The sequence below is a fragment of the Rhineura floridana genome, chromosome 3 (assembly GCF_030035675.1).
Source record: "Rhineura floridana isolate rRhiFlo1 chromosome 3, rRhiFlo1.hap2, whole genome shotgun sequence".
In the NCBI taxonomy this organism is placed as follows: Eukaryota; Metazoa; Chordata; class Lepidosauria; order Squamata; family Rhineuridae; genus Rhineura; species Rhineura floridana.
The window spans coordinates 61,714,956-61,733,704 of NC_084482.1; the positions used below are offsets into that span (position 1 = coordinate 61,714,956).

At 41.0% G+C, this 18,749-nt stretch overlaps 1 protein-coding gene across 2 annotated transcripts; it reads left to right on the forward strand.

Moving 5' to 3' along the window:
• The first annotated feature begins 1,667 nt into the window (after positions 1-1,667).
• CDK3 (cyclin dependent kinase 3) lies at positions 1,668-18,647 on the forward strand. Of its 2 annotated transcripts, none has more exons than XM_061616247.1 (8): positions 1,668-1,762; positions 2,728-2,876; positions 4,572-4,649; positions 5,785-5,905; positions 8,126-8,296; positions 10,539-10,640; positions 16,436-16,639; positions 17,325-18,647. In XM_061616247.1, the coding sequence occupies exons 1-8, from the start codon at positions 1,733-1,735 to the stop codon at positions 17,448-17,450; spliced, it is 981 nt and encodes a 326-aa protein (XP_061472231.1). In that variant the 5' UTR covers positions 1,668-1,732; the 3' UTR covers positions 17,451-18,647. The 2 variants fall into 2 exon arrangements, with proteins under 2 accessions (XP_061472231.1, XP_061472232.1); XM_061616248.1 differs by having other exon boundaries at positions 2,731-2,876.
• The last annotated feature ends 102 nt before the right edge of the window (positions 18,648-18,749 follow it).

Genomic DNA, 18,749 nt, shown 5'->3' on the forward strand with positions numbered 1-18,749 from the left:
GGTGAAAATTCAAAGCTGATAAAGGGAAATACAGTCGGCAAAACAAAGCATATTGACAGTGCAAGTCTTTTTTGGCCAGATTTGCACCATGAAAGCCAGTCCATGGTCAGTGCTGTCCCTTCCCTATCAGCTGGGTTGTGTTGCTTTCTGAGACACCTGCTGCCACCACTGTGGTCCTTCAGAAGCAGATGGGCATCTGTCTTTCCCTTTATCATCAGTTTCTGCAAGCTGCAATCCCTCTGGCGTTTTCAGGCTGCATGTCTCAAACAATGCCAGACCTGCCCTGTATAACTTATTTTTGAGAGATCTGCATCAAACTGTTTTTTTCGGTGTACAACCATTAGCAACAGTGTTCACTGTGTACTATCAGAGACAGACCCCCACCCCAAATAAAAAATTAGAGAATGCCCTTGAAATTGTGTGGAATGGAACATTTTTTGCAAGTTTGAAATGCTACTTGACCTTACATGGATGAGCACACTTCCTTTTGTATACTGATAATCAGTGCTTTTTTTTTGGTAAAAAATAAGGTGCCTGTACTCATACCTTGATAAAAGTGCCATGAGTGCCAGCATAAACTGGTTGCCATGGGCAGCAAAAAAAGATGTGCCGGTATTTTATACTGGTGAATACTGTCACAGAAAAAGCACTGCTGATAATAATTGTAAACGCCTTTAACATTATTTTGGGCATGGAGTGAAGTGGAAGAAATGTGATACTTATCCTAGGCACGATCCTGTTCTACAAGAACGGCTACATTCTTTTCTAGGGTACACAGCTTGAAATGCTACCTAACTAAAGCTTGCAAAACTGGTTTGGCCAGAGACCATATCCCTAATCAGGCTTTCAAAAAATGCAAAGGCCAGAGGTGGCTGATTTCTGCAGCGTTCCATATGTTATTGGACTCCTGCTCCCATCTGCCTCAGCCAGCATGACCAATGGTCAGGAATTCTGGGAATTGTAGCCCAACAACATGTGAGGGCCACAGGTTAGCCACCCCTGCCATCGGGGAAACAAGTGTGGAGGGGTAATGGATGGCAGCTCTTCCTCCATCATCACCAACCCCACTAGCTCCTCTCCTGAGCATCCCATGTTGAGCGTGAAAGTCTGAAGGGTTTCTGATACGCTCAAATGAATGTGCTTAGACTCCCCCTGCAATTGGGAAACCTGATTGTACACGGTTCCTACTCATGGGGAGGATTCTTAATGCCTTCAATTGAACACACACGGAATCCCAACAGACCTTCAGTTTCAACGTGCAAAGGTTGGGTGGAATCTGAGGAGGTGGAGATGTTGAGGGCAGGGTTGGTGTGCGCACCTTTCTTATTAATTAATTACTTGGCTTTGCCAGTCTGACCTCATAACGTGTTCTCTGGTGCTCATGTCTGTGCTACAATGCTAAGTCTCTGAAAAATGTCTGTGTACAAAGGAAAACTAACCAAAATTAAGTGATTTTGATTATTTCCCCTTATGTATAATTTGGAGGCAGGGTAAGTCTACCCTGCAGTTATTGTTCCTGCCAACTTCCTACAATCTCCTGGTTGGAAGGGATGCAGAAATTACAGGTATACCAAACAAAGATAGATGAAACAAATATTTCTGTGCGTGTTTCATTATTCTTGATAACAACATACACTTTATCTCCCTCTAGTGGTTGAAAACAACTATTTAGTGGTTTTGTGAGGTGAATTTTGACCCCTTGGGAATGCTGTAGTTCAGTAAGAAGAAGGGTATGGAGGCAAATAGAAGACTAGACGAACAGGTGGGAAATATTCTGAGGAACCAAGAGCATACATTTTATGCTTAAATTGTCATGTTAGTAATGTGCGTCTCTGTTGGGAAAGGAGATGGCTTAGTAGCTAGCATCTTGGGTCTCAGTGGCTGGAAGTCTGGGCCCAAGGCCTTCACAATTTGGATAACGTTCAGCAAGTATCTTTTCTTTAAGAATGCTGTATTCCTGAGCATCTCACATGTAAATGATGGTTTATATTCAGAATATTCCCAACTCTTTTTTTTTGTCAAGAAGGAAATTTATTAACATTATTGGAGGTAAATAATGCAAGAATATTTCCAGCTCTATAGGTGCAGTTACACAATAAAATAAATAGTGAAATAGAGAACCCCAATTGAGGAAGATTTGATGTGGCATCCCCATTTCCTTTATCATGCCTCCTACTCATAGCAAGGAGAAAAACTAATCTAGTCCAGAATCCTTTTTCCTACAATGTAACTAGATGCTCTGGAAAGCTCACAAGTGGAGCATGAAGGCAATAGCTGTTACCTACCCCAGCTGTTACCTACCCCACTCCACAGACACCATATCTTGTGGCCATGAATTCCATAATTTAATTATGAACTGTGTGAAGAAGCACTTTCTCTTGTCTGTCCTGACTCTATTGCCAGTCAGCTTCATTGGTGATGGTGACCCTGACTACTAGTATATGGGAGGAGAAAATGTTTTCTCTGCCCACTTTATCCACACTGTTAACATGAAGTGCTTAATTTGCAACTGAGAGGTGAACAAACATACCTGAGGACCTGTGTGGTGTATAGTGGCTAAGGTTTGGCTGTGAGAAAGCCAGGGTCTCATGCCTGGCTAAGAAACCAACCCAGGTGGATCTGGGTTTTTACTTTTCAAGGGTATGAAAAGTATTGTGATATGCAATGCTATGGTGTATAAAGATGGCTCAGTAGGACTATTGCTAATAGTCTGGGTAAATGTTATAGCAGCAAGTAAGAAGACAAAGAATGCAAACATTCCAAGATGTATTCCAGAAGGTGGAGAAGATTGGAGAAGGCACCTACGGAGTAGTATATAAGGCCAGAAACAAACAGACTGGCCTGTTAGTTGCTTTGAAGAAGATCCGTCTAGATTCGTAAGTAAAGGTTCCCTTGAATCTGCTACTCTTAAAACTTAGGAAATGGTTTCAAATAGCAGTTATGTTTTGGGTTTTAAAAAAACTGCTGGTCTTTTCTGCAATATGTTTAGGATGTGAGAAATATGGTGGTGGTTCTTTTAATATCATGCTGGAAAATCATGGGTAGAGTTTATTCACATAAGTTTGACTTCCTAATAGGGTCTCTCTGTTAACATAAAATATCCTTAACAGTAGAATTGCAAACACCTTAATCATGGAGACTAAGGGCTAATTTAGGGCGAAACTAGACATGACAATGGAGATACTGTACATGAATGTATCTGTCTCTTTAAAAAAAATTGTAAATAGCACCTGCGTGTACACATATGTTTTCCCTGTTGGAGCAAATAGCAACTCTGAGTGGGTGGAATGATTTTCCTTAGGAAAAGTATTAACACTCTAGGTCCCAATCCATTTATATCCCCTTGGAAAAGTTACTTTTTTGAACTACAACTTCCATCAGTCCAATCTAGTGGCCATGCTGGCTGGGGCTGCTGGGAGTTGTAGTTCAAAAAAAGTAACTTTTCCAAGCTCTGGACTATGCATAGGGCTCTCAGTTGTTCCTTATCCAGCCACCGACTTGCTTAGCTTCAGTAAGATTACTGCATTATGCTATGTGCTGAGTGTTCAAGGGCATAGCAGTGGGATGAATAGCAAACACATTCACAGGAATAGGTTCTTCATGGATCTCTTCAGATAGGAAACAAAATCAAATGATTAACTTTCTGAATGGATTTACACATTAATGTTCAGTATTACTAACCAACTTATAAAAGGCTTTTTATCTCCCAGCATGGTTTACACATTTGAACAGCCTTTCCCAACCAGTGTGCCTCCAGATGTTGTTGGACCACAATTTCCATCTTTCCTGACCATTGGCAATGCTGGCTGAGGCTGATGGGAATTGTGGTCCTACAACATCTGGAGGCACACTGGTTGGGAAAGGCTGCTCTAGAATCTATCTTCATTTCTTCTTCCGGTTCTACTCCAGCACTTCCAACTCCATCTGTAACATCTCTCCACATCCCAAAGGCCTCATTAGTTATTTGCACTACTCAGCATTCAAATACCGTTACAGCAAAATCCTTGCATAGTCCTGACCCCACCAAACAGCTAAACTGATAGGTTGCCATTAAGGTCACTTTATACCTTCATTCATTTCATAGTTCATCTTATAAGAAAGACAGAGCCAGATGGTGGAGGTGATATTGGTTGAGGGTTTTGTTTGCAGCTCTGGAATTTCTGTATTTGTGCTTGTTCATGCAAAAAGGAGAAAAGACTTATAGGAAAATGACAGGTCATTAAGGAGAAAGGCTGTCTCCTCCCTAATTTTGTATTTTAACACTTGTAGTAGATCCCCTGAAGAACAGTATTACTTGAAATGCATTGGGCTTATCACATCTTATTCCTGAATTGTTCAGATATTTTATGCTCCATAATTACTAAAATATTAATCTTGTACCTGTTACCCACATTTTCTCTTTCTTTTGTCATGATCGGTGAGGCAGCCCTTCTTCTTGCTTTGGTTGTTTGTCTGACAAGCCCCATGAGCATTCCGTAGAAATATATGTGAGCAGAAATAATCACTGATGGCTGGTAAAGCATTCCTTAGAATTTGATTGATTGCTTGATACCAAATCTCTTTCTCCACAGGGAGACAGAAGGCGTTCCCAGTACAGCAATCAGAGAAATCTCTCTGCTGAAAGAATTGAAACATCCAAACATAGTGAGGTAAGAAAAACTAGACTTGGTTAACACATGTGCAAATGTGAAGTGTCCTTTTCATCTATAACATATATCAGTATTGCCGAACAATAAAATTTAATTGGGGGAAAAGATATTTCCTAGATTAATATAAACATGGAATAGGGAGATTATTTCTATATTGAAGTTATGATCCAGTGCTGACATCTGGGACTTTTTCAATGGACACCTTGATTAAGTTAAACATAATCTGCAGTATCTAAATAATCTGCACCAAGGCTCCCCTGTTGCAGTTTGTTTCATTTTGATTTGTCCCTCATTTTCTCTTGTGCTGCTCTTTGTTCATCTGCAGACTTGGTACATATCTGCAAAGAGCCCTAGTGAACAGAGCAAACAGTCTTGGGTGGTTGGTAGGCTGCTTTACATTCCTCTGCCCAAAATGTCTTGAGCTGCCACTCAATAGTTTGGAGTCTGATTATTCAGGGGCCGTGAGACCCCCTGGGGCAGTGATCTTGGCTTGAGGCCATGGTCAATAGCATAGAAAGCAGGTGCTACGTTAGAGCGCCACTTCTTATTCCCAAGTGGTGTCTCTCATCAGGGCTATGTTCATTAGGGCTCTTTGCAGATATGTTCTGAGTCTGCAGATGAACAAAGAGCAGCACAAGAGAAAATGAGGGACAAATTGAAATGAAATGAACTGCAACAGGGGAGCCTTGGTGCAGATTAGATACTGCAGATTATGTTTAACTTAATTAGCATTACAATGGCCAGTGTTTAGGCAAAGGAGAGGCTCGGTAATTCCTACTGGAAAACACAGTGGTGCAAACAGGGTCCTCCATTCAATGGCTAGTTTATTTGCTTTACTTCTTACATTTTTATCCCAACCATCCTCCAAGCAGTTCAGAGTGGCATATGTAGTTCTCTCTGCCCCCTCTGCCCCTTTATCTTTACAACAACCATATGACGTATGGATGAGAAAGACAGCCCAAGTGAGCTTCGTGACGGAATGGAGAATAGAACCTGGATCTCCCCAGTCCTAATCCAGCTTTCTAACTACCATACTACACTGACTTTCATTCTGTTGTACAAAAAAGAGAAATGTATTGGAGTGATGTTAGTTCTTCCAAAACTAGACAGTCACTGGATTTAATTTTTATTCCAGGCTTCTTGATGTGATACATAGTCAGAAGAAACTCTATCTAGTCTTTGAATACCTGGATCAGGACCTTAAGAAGTACATGGACTCATCTCGTACAGGGGAGCTGCCTTTAAGTTTGGTCAAGGTAGAAGGTTACACATACACACACACACACACAATCAATTAATCTGCACAACTGGAGAAATGATATTTTGTCCATCTTCTGTCATGAAGAATTGAGGGGCAGCTAACCTGTAGCCCTCCAGGTGTTGTTGGACTTCAACTCCCATTAGCCCCAGTCTGCATGGGTGATGGTCATGAATGATGGGAGTTGTAGTTAATAACATCTAGAAGGCCACAATTTGACCACCAGTGCTTTAGAATGTGAAGTATCTCAAAGCCATTCACATAGCTGTCCTCCCTTTTTTTCCCATTAAGGCCAATTGACTTTGGCTGAGGTCTCTTAGGTTAATGTCATCAGGTCTCCAATACCAGCTCATGCTCAATAGGCTTCCGAATGGAGAAGAGTAAAGATACTTGAACAGAGACCAAGTGATAGAAATGAGTGATTTTAGGCAGAATCAGATGAGAACTGGAAGATATTTGTGTAGTCAGATAATTTATCTGGGGTTCAGATCTCATTAAGGAGATTAATCACTGAAGAGATGTAATTTGTTATCCCTTGCAAAGTAGTAGATCTATCATGCTCTGGCTTTCTAATGGATGAGCAAGCCATTTCAGTGACCAGCTCTCTCATGTATCCTGTTGGTGGAAGAAAATGAAAATGGAATAATCTGCTCCATTCCTACTCTGTAATGCCCCTCTGACTCCAGGGGTCTCTCACCTGAAGTTCATTGGCACGATCCTGCAAAGCATTGGGTGAGGCTGGGATGATACCATCATGAGATAACTTGGCCTCAAAGGTGCTGAAGATCTTGTCGGTGTTCTCTATCTAATTCTCCAGGTTCAGGCTTGCTTTAGCTCTGAGGAAGGTGAGACATTGTAATGCCAAAAGAGAAACATTGCGTTTTAAGGCTGTTTCTTCAGCACGACACTAAAGCAAGGGTGGCCAATGCAGTGCCCTTCAGCTGTTGCTAGACTACAACTCGCATCAGCCCCAGCCAGCATGGCTGATGGTCAGGAGTAATGGGAGTTGTAGTTAACAACATCTAGAGGGCCAGACCGCTACTTTTAGACTTTGAAGCATTGCAGAGCCATTCACATAGTGGTCCTCTTTTTTCCCTCATCAGGATTTCAACTTTTTTCCATCTGATAGGGCTCCAATGCCTTTAAAAACTGTGTGACAAACAACAAATAAGGCAAAGGGTGGGTTAGGAAAGCTTAGGTTGTTGAATTTCTTCCTGGCATACATCCTTTCACTGTAAAAGACACAGGAGCCATGCCAGAAAAAGTGGGTCATCCTTATAACACCTAACAAGGAATGTGGAAAGCTTCTTATCTGGTCACACTGGTGGGTCTAATTATACCTGTGTCTGAAGGTTCTCCATCCCTGATGTACATATTGAATAACATAAGGGACAGAAAACCCATGTGGGACTCCACAGCCCAAAAAGCTACAGGAACAAGCAGCAGACTGCTTTCTGGTAGTGACCCTGCAGATAGGAGTGGAACCACACTAATAAAATGCCTCCAACTTCTAACCCTTGGGTTACTGCAGAACGACACCATGATCTGTGGTGTTGAAAACTGCTGAAAGATCAAGAAGAACCAGCAGCCTAGTACTTCCCCAGTCTCTCTCCCAATTTGGGATGGAGGAAAAATTCAATTCAGTTCTCATTTAAAGGCAAATCTATCAGTTTCACACTTTCTGAGACAATATGAGAACCAAAACACAGCCATTCTTCAAAATTTGCACTTATCCAAATTTTGTAATGCAGTTCCCCAACCATCCAATGTTTACAAAAATACTTATATTATGGGGAGTGCATAAAATGAATACATTAATGAAAGTAATATATAAAAATGTATTATATTAGGAGAAATTGCTTGCAAAAATGTGTACATTTGTCAAAACTGCATAGAAAAATGCGTTGATTTGGAAAAAATGGCACTAAAACGCTGGAAAATTTTCATGAGGATTTTTTTTAAAAAAGACACAAATTGCTGCAAAAATGTGGAGAACTGAATTTAAGACTAGAAACAAAGAGAACCAAAATTGTCAGATATTACCATCCTGACTCTGAAAAACATGATCAGTCAGAGTGACCAAGGCTCAGAGAAATAGTAACCCTGTATATGGAACCCATTTACTCTGCATGCAAGCAGAAATGTGAGATATATCCTGATGAGCTGTGCGGTATTATGTGCTAACTGCCTAAGCTCTGAAACTTGTGTTTCTTCCTAGAGCTATCTTCATCAACTTCTACAAGGTGTGAGCTTCTGTCACTCCCACAGAGTCATTCATAGAGATCTGAAGCCACAGAACTTGCTTATAAATGAAATGGGGGCCATCAAACTAGCTGATTTTGGCCTAGCTAGAGCCTTTGGTGTTCCGCTGCGTACTTACACTCATGAGGTAATGTTTGTCATTTTCTCCTTCTCTCTTGTAGTGCTGTTAGTAGACAAGAATGTTGCCAAATCAGCTCCTAAGAAGGCGCGCGCATACACACAGTGGAGGCTGGCTCATTAAGGCAAGTGGGTCATTAGGGCCACTGTGCTCCATCAGCCCTCAGTCAGCCTCCATCTGCCTACTTCCTTTCTTACAACCAGTTTAGGGGGTGGCACTGGCTGTTAGCTTTCTCCTCCTCCCTAGTCACAAGTTGCTTTTGCAGAACTTAACAGGGAGGAGAGTTAGTTGGCTCTGCCTATCATTGGCTCTGGCTCCACCTACCCTTGGCCTCTCTGACTTCTGCCCCACCAGTCCCAATGGACACCAGCCACCACTGTATATGTGTGTGTGTCAGGGATAGGGTTCACTGCATAGTTCCAATCCGCTTGGATTCCAATAGGCTGTTGTTTGATCCTGATCTGCCCTTTTTTAATTCCTGCTTGCTCTGGCACTTGCCAATTCAATCTGCTGTGTGTGTTTTTTGGGTGATTCAATCTGTGGGGGATTTTTTTTTGTAGCAATTTTTTTTGTAATTATTAACGTAACTACTTATGTAAATGATGACTGTATTTAACATGTTTTTTTGGTGTCGGGAAAAATGCATAATCTTTAGGTAGCTTACATGAATGATCACAGTGTTCGATGTGATTGTTTTGTGGCAGGAAAAAATTTGCATCATTTTTAGGTAGCTTATATGAATGATCACAGTGTCCCATGTGTTTTTCCCCTATTTACATATCAATGAGGCAGATAATTACCTTTGAGTCTCTTGCCTCAGGCTAACTGATGTGGTGCTTAATGATTCCCCTCCTTCGCTATTCACTATTCTCAAATTAATTTGTCAGCAGTACTGCGGCATCATCACCACCATCACTAGTATCACCTTGTATTTTTGCTCTCTCTCTGTTTCTCTCTCTCTCTGTCTCACACACACATTTAGCACACACAGAGAGGGAGAGAGACAGCCCTTGGTTAGCTCAGGACAGCAGCAATGAAAGCAGGGTGGGTAGCATGGGTCAGTCTCATCATCATAATGTTTCCTGTGCAAGAGGATGGAGATTCAGAATGCTCTGAGATGTCTTCTTTGAAAACATGAAATTGCTGGATGATTTGATAATTAACATTGATGACATATATAATCTAGGGCAGACCAGACAGCCAGTATTTTTTACGTTATATTGCGATAATAGCACTTTTTTTTGGTAGTATATAATGGACAAATGACGATCATTATCATACTTGTAGTTAAGAATGTAACAGCTTTGATTACGAAGATCATTATGTAAAATGGGGGGAAATTCGGGGGGGGGAGAAATCTTGTCGATTGCAGCCGCTGCCACAAAATCCATGCCAGAAGAAATTGGTGGCAGTCCAAAAGGATAGTGAACTGTCAAATTCAGTTGGAATCCGGTACCAAGTCCGATTTAGTGAATATTCTCCACCAACCCATCTCTCTCTCTCTCTCTCTCTCTCTCTCTCTCTCTCTCTCTCTCTCAGATTTGCACCATCAGAGTACTGCTGTAAGGGAGAAATTCCACATTGGTAGAATTTTCCTCCCTATGAAATACTTGTATGGATATGGCAATTTTATTTGATAAGAAGAGGAAAGAAAAGTACCCACAGAAAGAGCTAATATTTAATCCAGCCTTCAGCAGAGACTGCATTGGAACTAGAATAGGCAAATTTTAACCTAAATACTGTCTCTATATCTTTAGTGTCCTGAGGCAAGACTAATATATTTATTGGAGCATTTTGCTTATGAAAAGCGTATGCCACAATAAATTTGTTCTTTTTGAAGGTATGTGTTTACTACAGCAAACTAAACTGTTTTCCCGAGATTTAGATTTTTAAACAATCTAAGGCAGCAAAAGAGGCTGCTGCCTTCTTGCCTGAGCCCCTTTCTCCAGCAGATCTCTTAGGCTAGTCTCCTCTCCCATGTGCTGCGATAGGATAGCACTGTTGGGACTATGTTTTGTCCCATAGCAGGCTGAGGAGGACTGTGAGCTAAGGGACAGGAACAGCTGCTTTTCTGACTGGCAATCTAGAGGCCATGCTGGATTCCAGTGGACATCACCTGAGTGAGAACAATTTCTTGCAAAAAGCTGGAGTGTAAAAGTTTATGGGCTCAATTATAAATGTTTTTAATTGAGGGTGGGAAGCATTGAACAAGTATAAATTGGACTTAAACTTTCAATGTGGTTCCTTTTAGGTTGTAACCTTATGGTATCGGGCTCCTGAAATTTTACTGGGTTGTAAATACTACTCAACAGCTGTGGATATCTGGAGCATTGGCTGCATATTTGCTGAAATGGTAATGCACTTCAATTTTTTGTTTCAAAAAATGGCACAGCTTTTTAGACACAATAATATGTTTATTTCTCATGAAAATTTGTGTAGTAATGTGCCGGGCTGGCCCCAGGCATGCTGGGGCCCTTGGGAATCAACTTTCCCCAGGCCTTGGTGTGTGTGTGTGCGTGTGCACGCACGCAGCCCCTCCCCACCTACCTGTCGCCTGTCTTTTAGTCTTGCCATTAACCAAGATGGTGGCCATGGTTTCCCTAAGGGGATGAAGCCTCCGCTGCCATCTTGGTTGATGGCATGCATGCGTGCTATGCGCGCGCATCTCTGCCATCAACCAAGATGGTGGCAGGGGCTTCAGCACCTTAGGGAAACCTCGGCCGCCATCTTCATTAAGGGCAAAGCTAAAAGGCAGGAGACAGGTAGGTGGAGCAAGGGAATGGCGGGCAGATGGAAGCTCCTGGTCTGCGATCTGCGACTGATGCCGCAGACCACGGAAGGTGAGCAGAGGTAGCTCCAGGGGCCCTCGGGCCAGTGCCCCACCTGGTCGCCCTTTAGAACCGGCCCTGGTAATGTGTGCCTTGATTATATTTACACAACGTAACCCTCCTCCCTCTCCCAAGAGAATACAACGGAGAGAGCTTCTGTAGACATCATCTGTCTCTTCAGAGTCTGATCTTGGACTAGATTTTCTGAACAGAATTTGTAATCTGAGCCCAAAGATGGAAAGTGAGTCCCAAAACCAATATTTGTCTTTTGGCAAAAGAAGTGACGGATGCAGTTTGTTTTCCAGATGACATCAAAAGTCAGTGATACTGAATGGGCACATACTTTTGCATTACAAATATCTAAAAATGTATCATCCTCTGAAATATACAGTGCCAATAGTCTAATCAAAGGTTTCTTGTTTTTTTCTAATTCTGTGTCATAGAATCAAGTTTTGCTTTCAAAATACAATATTTCTACCTTTTTTAAATCTCGAGAGCCAGTGTGGTGTACTAGTTAGAGTGTTGGACTATGACCTGGGAGACCAAGGTTCGAATCCCCACATAGCCAAGAAGCTCACTGGGTGACCTTGGGCCAGTCACTGCCTCTCAGCCCTAGAGGACGGCAATGGTAAACCCCCTCTGAACACCGCTTACCATGAAAACCCTATTCACAGGGTTGCCATAAGTCGGGATCGACTTGAAGGCAGTCCATTGTCCATTTTAAATAAGAGTCTTCAAGAAGACTTTCTTCTTCTCTGATCTTGTTAAAAACTGCTGTGAGGATGAAAACGACTGTGTTATCAATTGCTGCTGTGGTTTTCTGATATCTGCTTCTTCATTACAGGCAAAATGAACAAGAAACCTGTTTTTCTTTTTTTAACATGTTACATTTTATTTGTACATTTTATCTGGGTTTTGTCAACTACTCTGGAAGCTCCAGTGAAGGGTGCTATATATCAATCTTTAAATAAATAAAATGCATTGCATTATGAGGTCCATGTTATCACCTCCTACTGTATTATTAATGTGATAGGGATTGTTACTGAGGAAACATTGGGACTGTGGCAGAAAATCCAAGTTTAAAGAATGTTAAAATTTCTTCTGCTGAATGCAGCTTCCATTTTAGCTTGGTTCATTATTTCTTAATTTGCTGAGGGTGCTTCTAGAAGGGTGCTCCTTATGCATGCAAATTTTCATAGAGTCGATATGACATTGTCATCAAAATGCTAGCCCATATTTTTTCAGCATTTAACCCTGAATTTATCTGATAAGTTTTAAAAATGACCAATCACCCATCTGTGATATCTGAATGACCCATTTAGAATATTAAGCACCTTGAATTTCTGACTGGCCAATTGCACGAAGCTGGCTTTCCCTATACATGAGGATAAGAAGAGCCATAGCCAACAGGGAAGGGCTGCTCCTCAGTGACTGACAGAGCACATGAGTTGCACAAAAAGAGGTCCCACATTCAGTCCCTAGTGTCTCCAGGTAGGGCTTGGAAAGACCCCTGCCCCAAGGGCTGCTGCCAGTCGGTGTCAACAATACTGAGCTAGATGGACCAGTGGTTTGACTTGATATAAGACAGCTTCCTATGTTTTTATTGAGAGAAGTGCTATAGGTAAATAGTAGATCAGTGATATTTCTCTTTGCTTTCAACACATGTTGACTGGGTTCTGAACAAGGCTGTGGGCACACTAGTCACTTCAAAAGTAGTGAAAATTGTTTTTCTGGCTGTGTTTTGAAGTCTGCCCCTGGCTGGACACACATCCCTTCCTCACTACTGACTTCAGATCTTCCAGGACTGCCCACAGCAAAGTGTTGGGCCAATCACTATGTCTGCCTGAGCCCACAGCAAAGTGTTTCCAATGGCTACACCTGGAAGTGCAACAGGTTGATCTACCAATCTGTTGTGAAATTTGTCTGAAGCTGAATTTAAAAAAAGGGCACTGGAGCTGATCTGACCAGGTTTTAGAATAAAAAGGGGTAGAGATTGACTAGCACTGTATGCCCCTGCTGCTTTCAGAAAACAGGTAGAGATACACAGGAACTGGCACAACAGTAAGTGGATCCCTACCCTAAGATTCTTTAAAGGCATCTTGAATGATATAAAAAAAGTGCAGTGTGGCAGCAGCCACTAGAGGTTGCTGCTGTATAAGAAGAAAGGGGTAAAGATGATATTATGGCACTTAAAGGACATGCAGTCCCTCTTGTCATATTCTTCACAATATCTGAAAACTGTAAAAGTTAGTCTTTTCCTTCAGCTTTGCCCACCACATGGCTAATACTGAAAAGCCAAGTCAATCGAACCATTTTGTTTTTTAAAAAGCTTCATACAAATACATCTCAGTTTTTTATATAAAATATTTTTCATGGGGCCTTCTGTTATCTTTCAACCCTATGATCTCAGCAGAGCAAAACATGACTGAACATCATTGAAGATTTAGTTCAAATGAGATTCAAGACAGTGATATAGAACAGGGTATCTGTATTAGATACCTTCTTCTATATTAGCATCTTCAGCTGAACTGAAACTTGTCATGTTAGGGTATAAAATATCACAAAACTTGTAGACACAGATGAACAATGCACAAAGTGCTGAATTACCTTTTTAATTTTTTTTTACTCTTTTCTGGAAACAAAACACATCAGTACAGTAATAGCCCTGGTTGGATGACCTTTTCCTAGAGCTTCCCTAATACTATATGTGTGTATGTATCTATATATAAGCTGGTAACTTATATCCTCAATGAAGCCAATGATACTCCTCCTCTGCCCCTCTCTCTGCAGTGAATTCCAGGTTATAAAGAACTCCCCTCAGGATTTCACATCCCAGAGGGGAAAAAACCCTATTTTCTTGTTACAAGGTGGTCAAATGAACATATGAAATCACTTTGTACTGGTTCAGACTAAAGATCCATCTAGCTCAGTATTATGTATTCTGATTGGTAGCAGTTCTCCAAGATCTCAGGCAAATATCTTTCCCCTCATTTGCTATCTGATCATTTCAACTAGAGATGATAGGGATTGAACTTGGAACCTTCTATATACAAAACCATGAGATATGTCTTAGCATTAAGGAATATTTATGGCTGCAATTGTGGCACGAAGCATGGAATGCTACACATCTGTTGGTTCAAAAGAAAGGGGTAATGGGAAATATCCCCTTGTATCTTTAAGGACCAAACTCTTTTCTACTTTTCTATCCCTCCTCCAAGTACCTCAAGTGCAGGGCTTGGAAGATTACCTTTAAAAAGGAATAAATTACTATTATATGGTCCCAAAAAGGAAAAAATTACATTACAATTACAATTGTTATGAAATGAATTGATTACTTTACCTTACTCAAAAGTAATCACTACAATTACAGTTACATTACTTTTTAAAACATTAAAAATAAACACACACACACACACACAGGGTAGTAATTTTTTTTTTTATCTCATAAGATAGTAGTGGTGGTCTCTACACGGGAGGGAGGCAGAGGCTACTGCTCAGAGCTTTGCATGTCAAACCAAGTGTAATCCGCCACCCTGGCACACTCTCTCAGCCGTGCAGATACCCAGTTTAAGGCACATGACTTTCATACAATAATCAGAGCAGACTTCCCCTGCTCCCCTGCCCCAGTAATGCCCAAAAGTAATGCTGGAAACATTACAATTACACCTCAAAAGTAATGAAATTACTCCTTGTTCTAGTACAATCAAAATGTAAAGAAACTACCCACTTGTTCCTCAAAAATATAATAAATTACAAGTAATTCATTTTTCCTAAGTAATTACTACGTCCAAGCTCTGGCCAAGTGTATATGGTTTCCACTTTGGGGTAGGTTATGCTGAGGAATAATGACTGACCCAGGATTCCTGTTATGGCTTCCCACCAAAAATTCTGGGAACTGTAGTTTGGTCAGAGTATTAAGAATTCTGTTAAGAGATCAAGAGCTTCCCTCACAGCATTATGGTTCCCTAAGAAGCGACTGTTAAACTAGCATAAATTTCTGCCCTCCTAGGGATTCTGACAAGTGGACTGTGGTTCATGAAAGCTTATGCCATAATAAATTTGATATGCTATGTACACATGATACATTTAAAGATTCCCCCAGAGAATCCTGGGAACTGTAGTTTACCCCTTACAGAGCTACAATTAGCAACACCCTTAAACTACAGTTCCAAGGATTCTTGGGGGAGGGTAGCAATGTGCTTTGTATTTATGGTGTGTATGCAGTCTCAATCTTTAAGGTGCCACAGACTCTTTGTTGTTTTTGCTGTAACAGACTGATCCTGCTGGCTTTGCCCAGGGATTTCTATGTGGGGCCATCTGGTGGATCATGTGACAGTAGACCTTTTGTGTCTACATTGTGATGGCTTGCCCCAACCTCCACTATTCATGAAACTTTCCTGACCATTGTGGCCTTGAATCTGAAACAGTGATGCCTTGTGAAATACACTAGGGGTGGGTAGAGAGATCTGTGAGTCATTTGCAATAGATCAACAGTGGTTTGTGACTCTGAGGATGCTTCCAGACTGTCACTATTTTTGGGAGGGATCCAATGGCGTACTGGGAAATTCAGGTTGCACAGTTAAAGTTGATTTGACACTGCATAACAAACCTGCTTTCTCCCCAAAACTGGACTTTTTGCAGTAAGGAAAGCAATGAAAAAATGTACTAGAAAGTGTGAGAGAATAATTACTTGACACAACAACATATAACCTCCACACAAACAAATCAAAATGAATGCTCAATAAATAGCTGATGTTATCTAACATTTACAAACTTCGCACAAACAAATCAAGATGAATTCTTAGCAGACAGGTTGTCTACAACCATGATCTCAAATTTAATAGTAGCAGCCGGGGGGACGACAACACTTTTCCACCTAGATTAGGTACCAGAAATGAAGAAAGCTAACCAGGTGTGGACTTTTGTGTGGAAGAACTGTGAGCTCAGTTCACTTCAGGACTGAAAACATACACCTAGGTTCAGAATGTCCCCAAAGGTGCCCTGTACTTTAATTCTTATTGCATGCCTTTTGTAGCTGGCTCTGAGTGATAGATCTTAGGATTGTAGTAAAAAAAATCATAGTAGATCCAACAAGCCTGAAGTCGTTCCCTGACCCCCACCATGCATTTCTGAGGATCTTGAGTAGTGTTCAGTGCATTTGTCCTTTCTCCTTTAGCACAAAGTAGTTAATGCTAAAAGATTAGCACTATTTCTTTCCTGCCTTCTCCCTGGGGCTTTACTTGAATAAAGATTAAGGTTATATACAAAGTGCATCATATGAAAAGGTAGATGAGTGAGCCATCATTTTTTCTTCCTGCAGGTGACCAGAAAAGCCTTGTTTCCTGGGGACTCTGAAATTGATCAGCTCTTCCGCATTTTCCGCACTCTTGGTACACCTACTGAATCATTGTGGCCAGGAGTGACTCAGCTTCCTGACTACAAAGGGAATTTCCCAAAATGGCCAAGAAAAGACATGAAGGTGCTAATTCCAAACTTAGACCGAGATGGAAGAGACTTACTTGTTGTAAGTAAAAGGCTGGAACAAAGGGTTTTATTTGTTTTTTTAAATCCTTTTGGCAAGTGTGTCATGAACCAGAATCACATCCATCAGATCAATCTGATATTTAACCTTAACCCTAAAGTGATTCATGCCATTGCCGATTATGTCAGTGCACCTGTATTATCATTGTATGTAATGTCCATTCTGGGAGTAGAAGACTAGTATTTCAGAACAGTGGCTGGCCAAAGTCTGCTTATAGTAAGACTAAGGTTGAAATGTTGGAAGTACGTAACACTGAAATCAGTAGGAATTACTTCTGAGAAAAACATAAATGTACTTGGATAGTATGATTAAAACTCAGTCCCCACTCACCACAAGTCATGTAATCCCCACAGGACAGCACAGCATTTGTAATTCCTATTAATTGTGCTTAGTCCAAGGTCAATCACAAAAATTATCACCAGTTTTATAGTGACTGGCATCACTACTCCATGCTTTAGGGTGCATTCTCATTATCTCTACTCATACATAATAGAGAGCCCCCAGCACTCTCTTTCACTATTGGACAAGTCTTATTTGTTTGGTACTACATGAATAATGCCCAGATTTCAAAAAAGGTATGTTGGTGTAATTGGCTAGGACTTTGGGAGAAAGGCCACAGCATAAATCCATTGAAACAAATAAATATTTGTCCCCTTTTTAATTACAGCAACTCCTACTGTATGATCCGAACAGGCGCATCTCAGCCAAAGCAGCTTTGACCCACCAATATTTCTGGCAGACTCCGCCGCGGGATACCAAAGAGCAATGTGTGGTAGAGCGGTATGGCCCATGAGAGGAGGCAGCTCTGGGCAGTGCTTCACTGAAATAGCCCTCTGGATTAACCCTTCCTAATAACTGAGCAAGGGAGTAGCTTGCAGTTGGAATTGGAATGGCTGTAGAGGGTGAAACTTGTTCATTCTGGTTTAGATGTTCTCAGGCTTTTCCTGGGGTTAATATTATATTCATATAGATTTTAACTGTTCTAAATGGTACGGCTCCTTATGATGGCTGTTACATGTTCTTTCAAAATAGACAAACTTGGTGTTCTTCACACTTGATGAGGAGAAATGTGACCTGGTAAGATTGCTGTCTATTTGAAGTGATGGAATGGGGCAAAAGTTTAGCTAAATCCAACGTCAACAACCACCTATAATTTGATCTTTGCTGTGGTCCAGATATTGCATCACAGACATTATAGAAATTTAGGTGGCACAGCCTGCAAAAGGTACAGTGCCACAGGGGATATCATGACATTTACTTCCCTCTTATTAATATGATAGCTTTTGGCTGGGGGTTCACCACACTGGTGGTGATTAACCATGCTCAAGAGGACATTGTGGGGGAACCAGACATTATGGAACCACCCAGAAATGCAATAGATTGTACTTTCTTTTTGTATCCTTCATCAGCATACCTTTTTACGGTAGGAAACTTTTCCCCTCAAACTAGAACAAGAAATCAGTTTAAAAGGCCCAAACACCCTCATATGTTAAGGATGGACTTTTTGGAGACGTGATTGGGCTTTTCAAGGATATTAAGAGTTTTCAATTCTAATTTAATGAGAATGTGAACATTTTTGATCATCAGTGTGCCAAGGGAAAGGCTGAATGAGCTAGATAGTGCAGGTTGTCAAATAATAACTATTAATATTAATAACTTCATTTGCCAACCTTGCACTACACGAGGTTGGATCCACAGATGCTTTGCTCATGGAACGCTCCTGCTTATAGAAAGAGGGAGAGATTCCTTCTCTCTCTCCTCTGATGCCCACTGAAAATGTTCTGAAGGGCTGGGGGACCCTCTGGAATATTTTAGGAGGTTGTAGAGGAAATTAGTGAAAATTCCCTCCCCCCTTCTGTCTACTTGGATCAAAATCACTGTTTAGTTATAGGTTTATTTTTTAAAACCTTGCTACTGGTGTTTTAAGTCATTTTCATCATAAACTGTTAATGTTATTGTAGTTGTTTTTGTACGCACTACATAAAACAAAATATATGCCTGAATAAATCTTTTAATAAGATCTGATGGTTCTAAAATGTCCTTATGGACAAGAGCGGCTATGATGGGACATTCTCATGCATCATGGGCATTT

Coding starts and splice junctions, on each gene's coding strand:
- CDK3 (XM_061616247.1), top strand. CDS start 1,733: ATGGAGGCAAATAGAAGACTAGACGAACAG. Junction 1,763..2,727: donor ATAGAAGACTAGACGAACAG/GTGGGAAATATT, acceptor TAAATGTTATAG/CAGCAAGTAAGAAGACAAAG. Junction 16,640..17,324: donor ATGGAAGAGACTTACTTGTT/GTAAGTAAAAGG, acceptor TTTTAATTACAG/CAACTCCTACTGTATGATCC.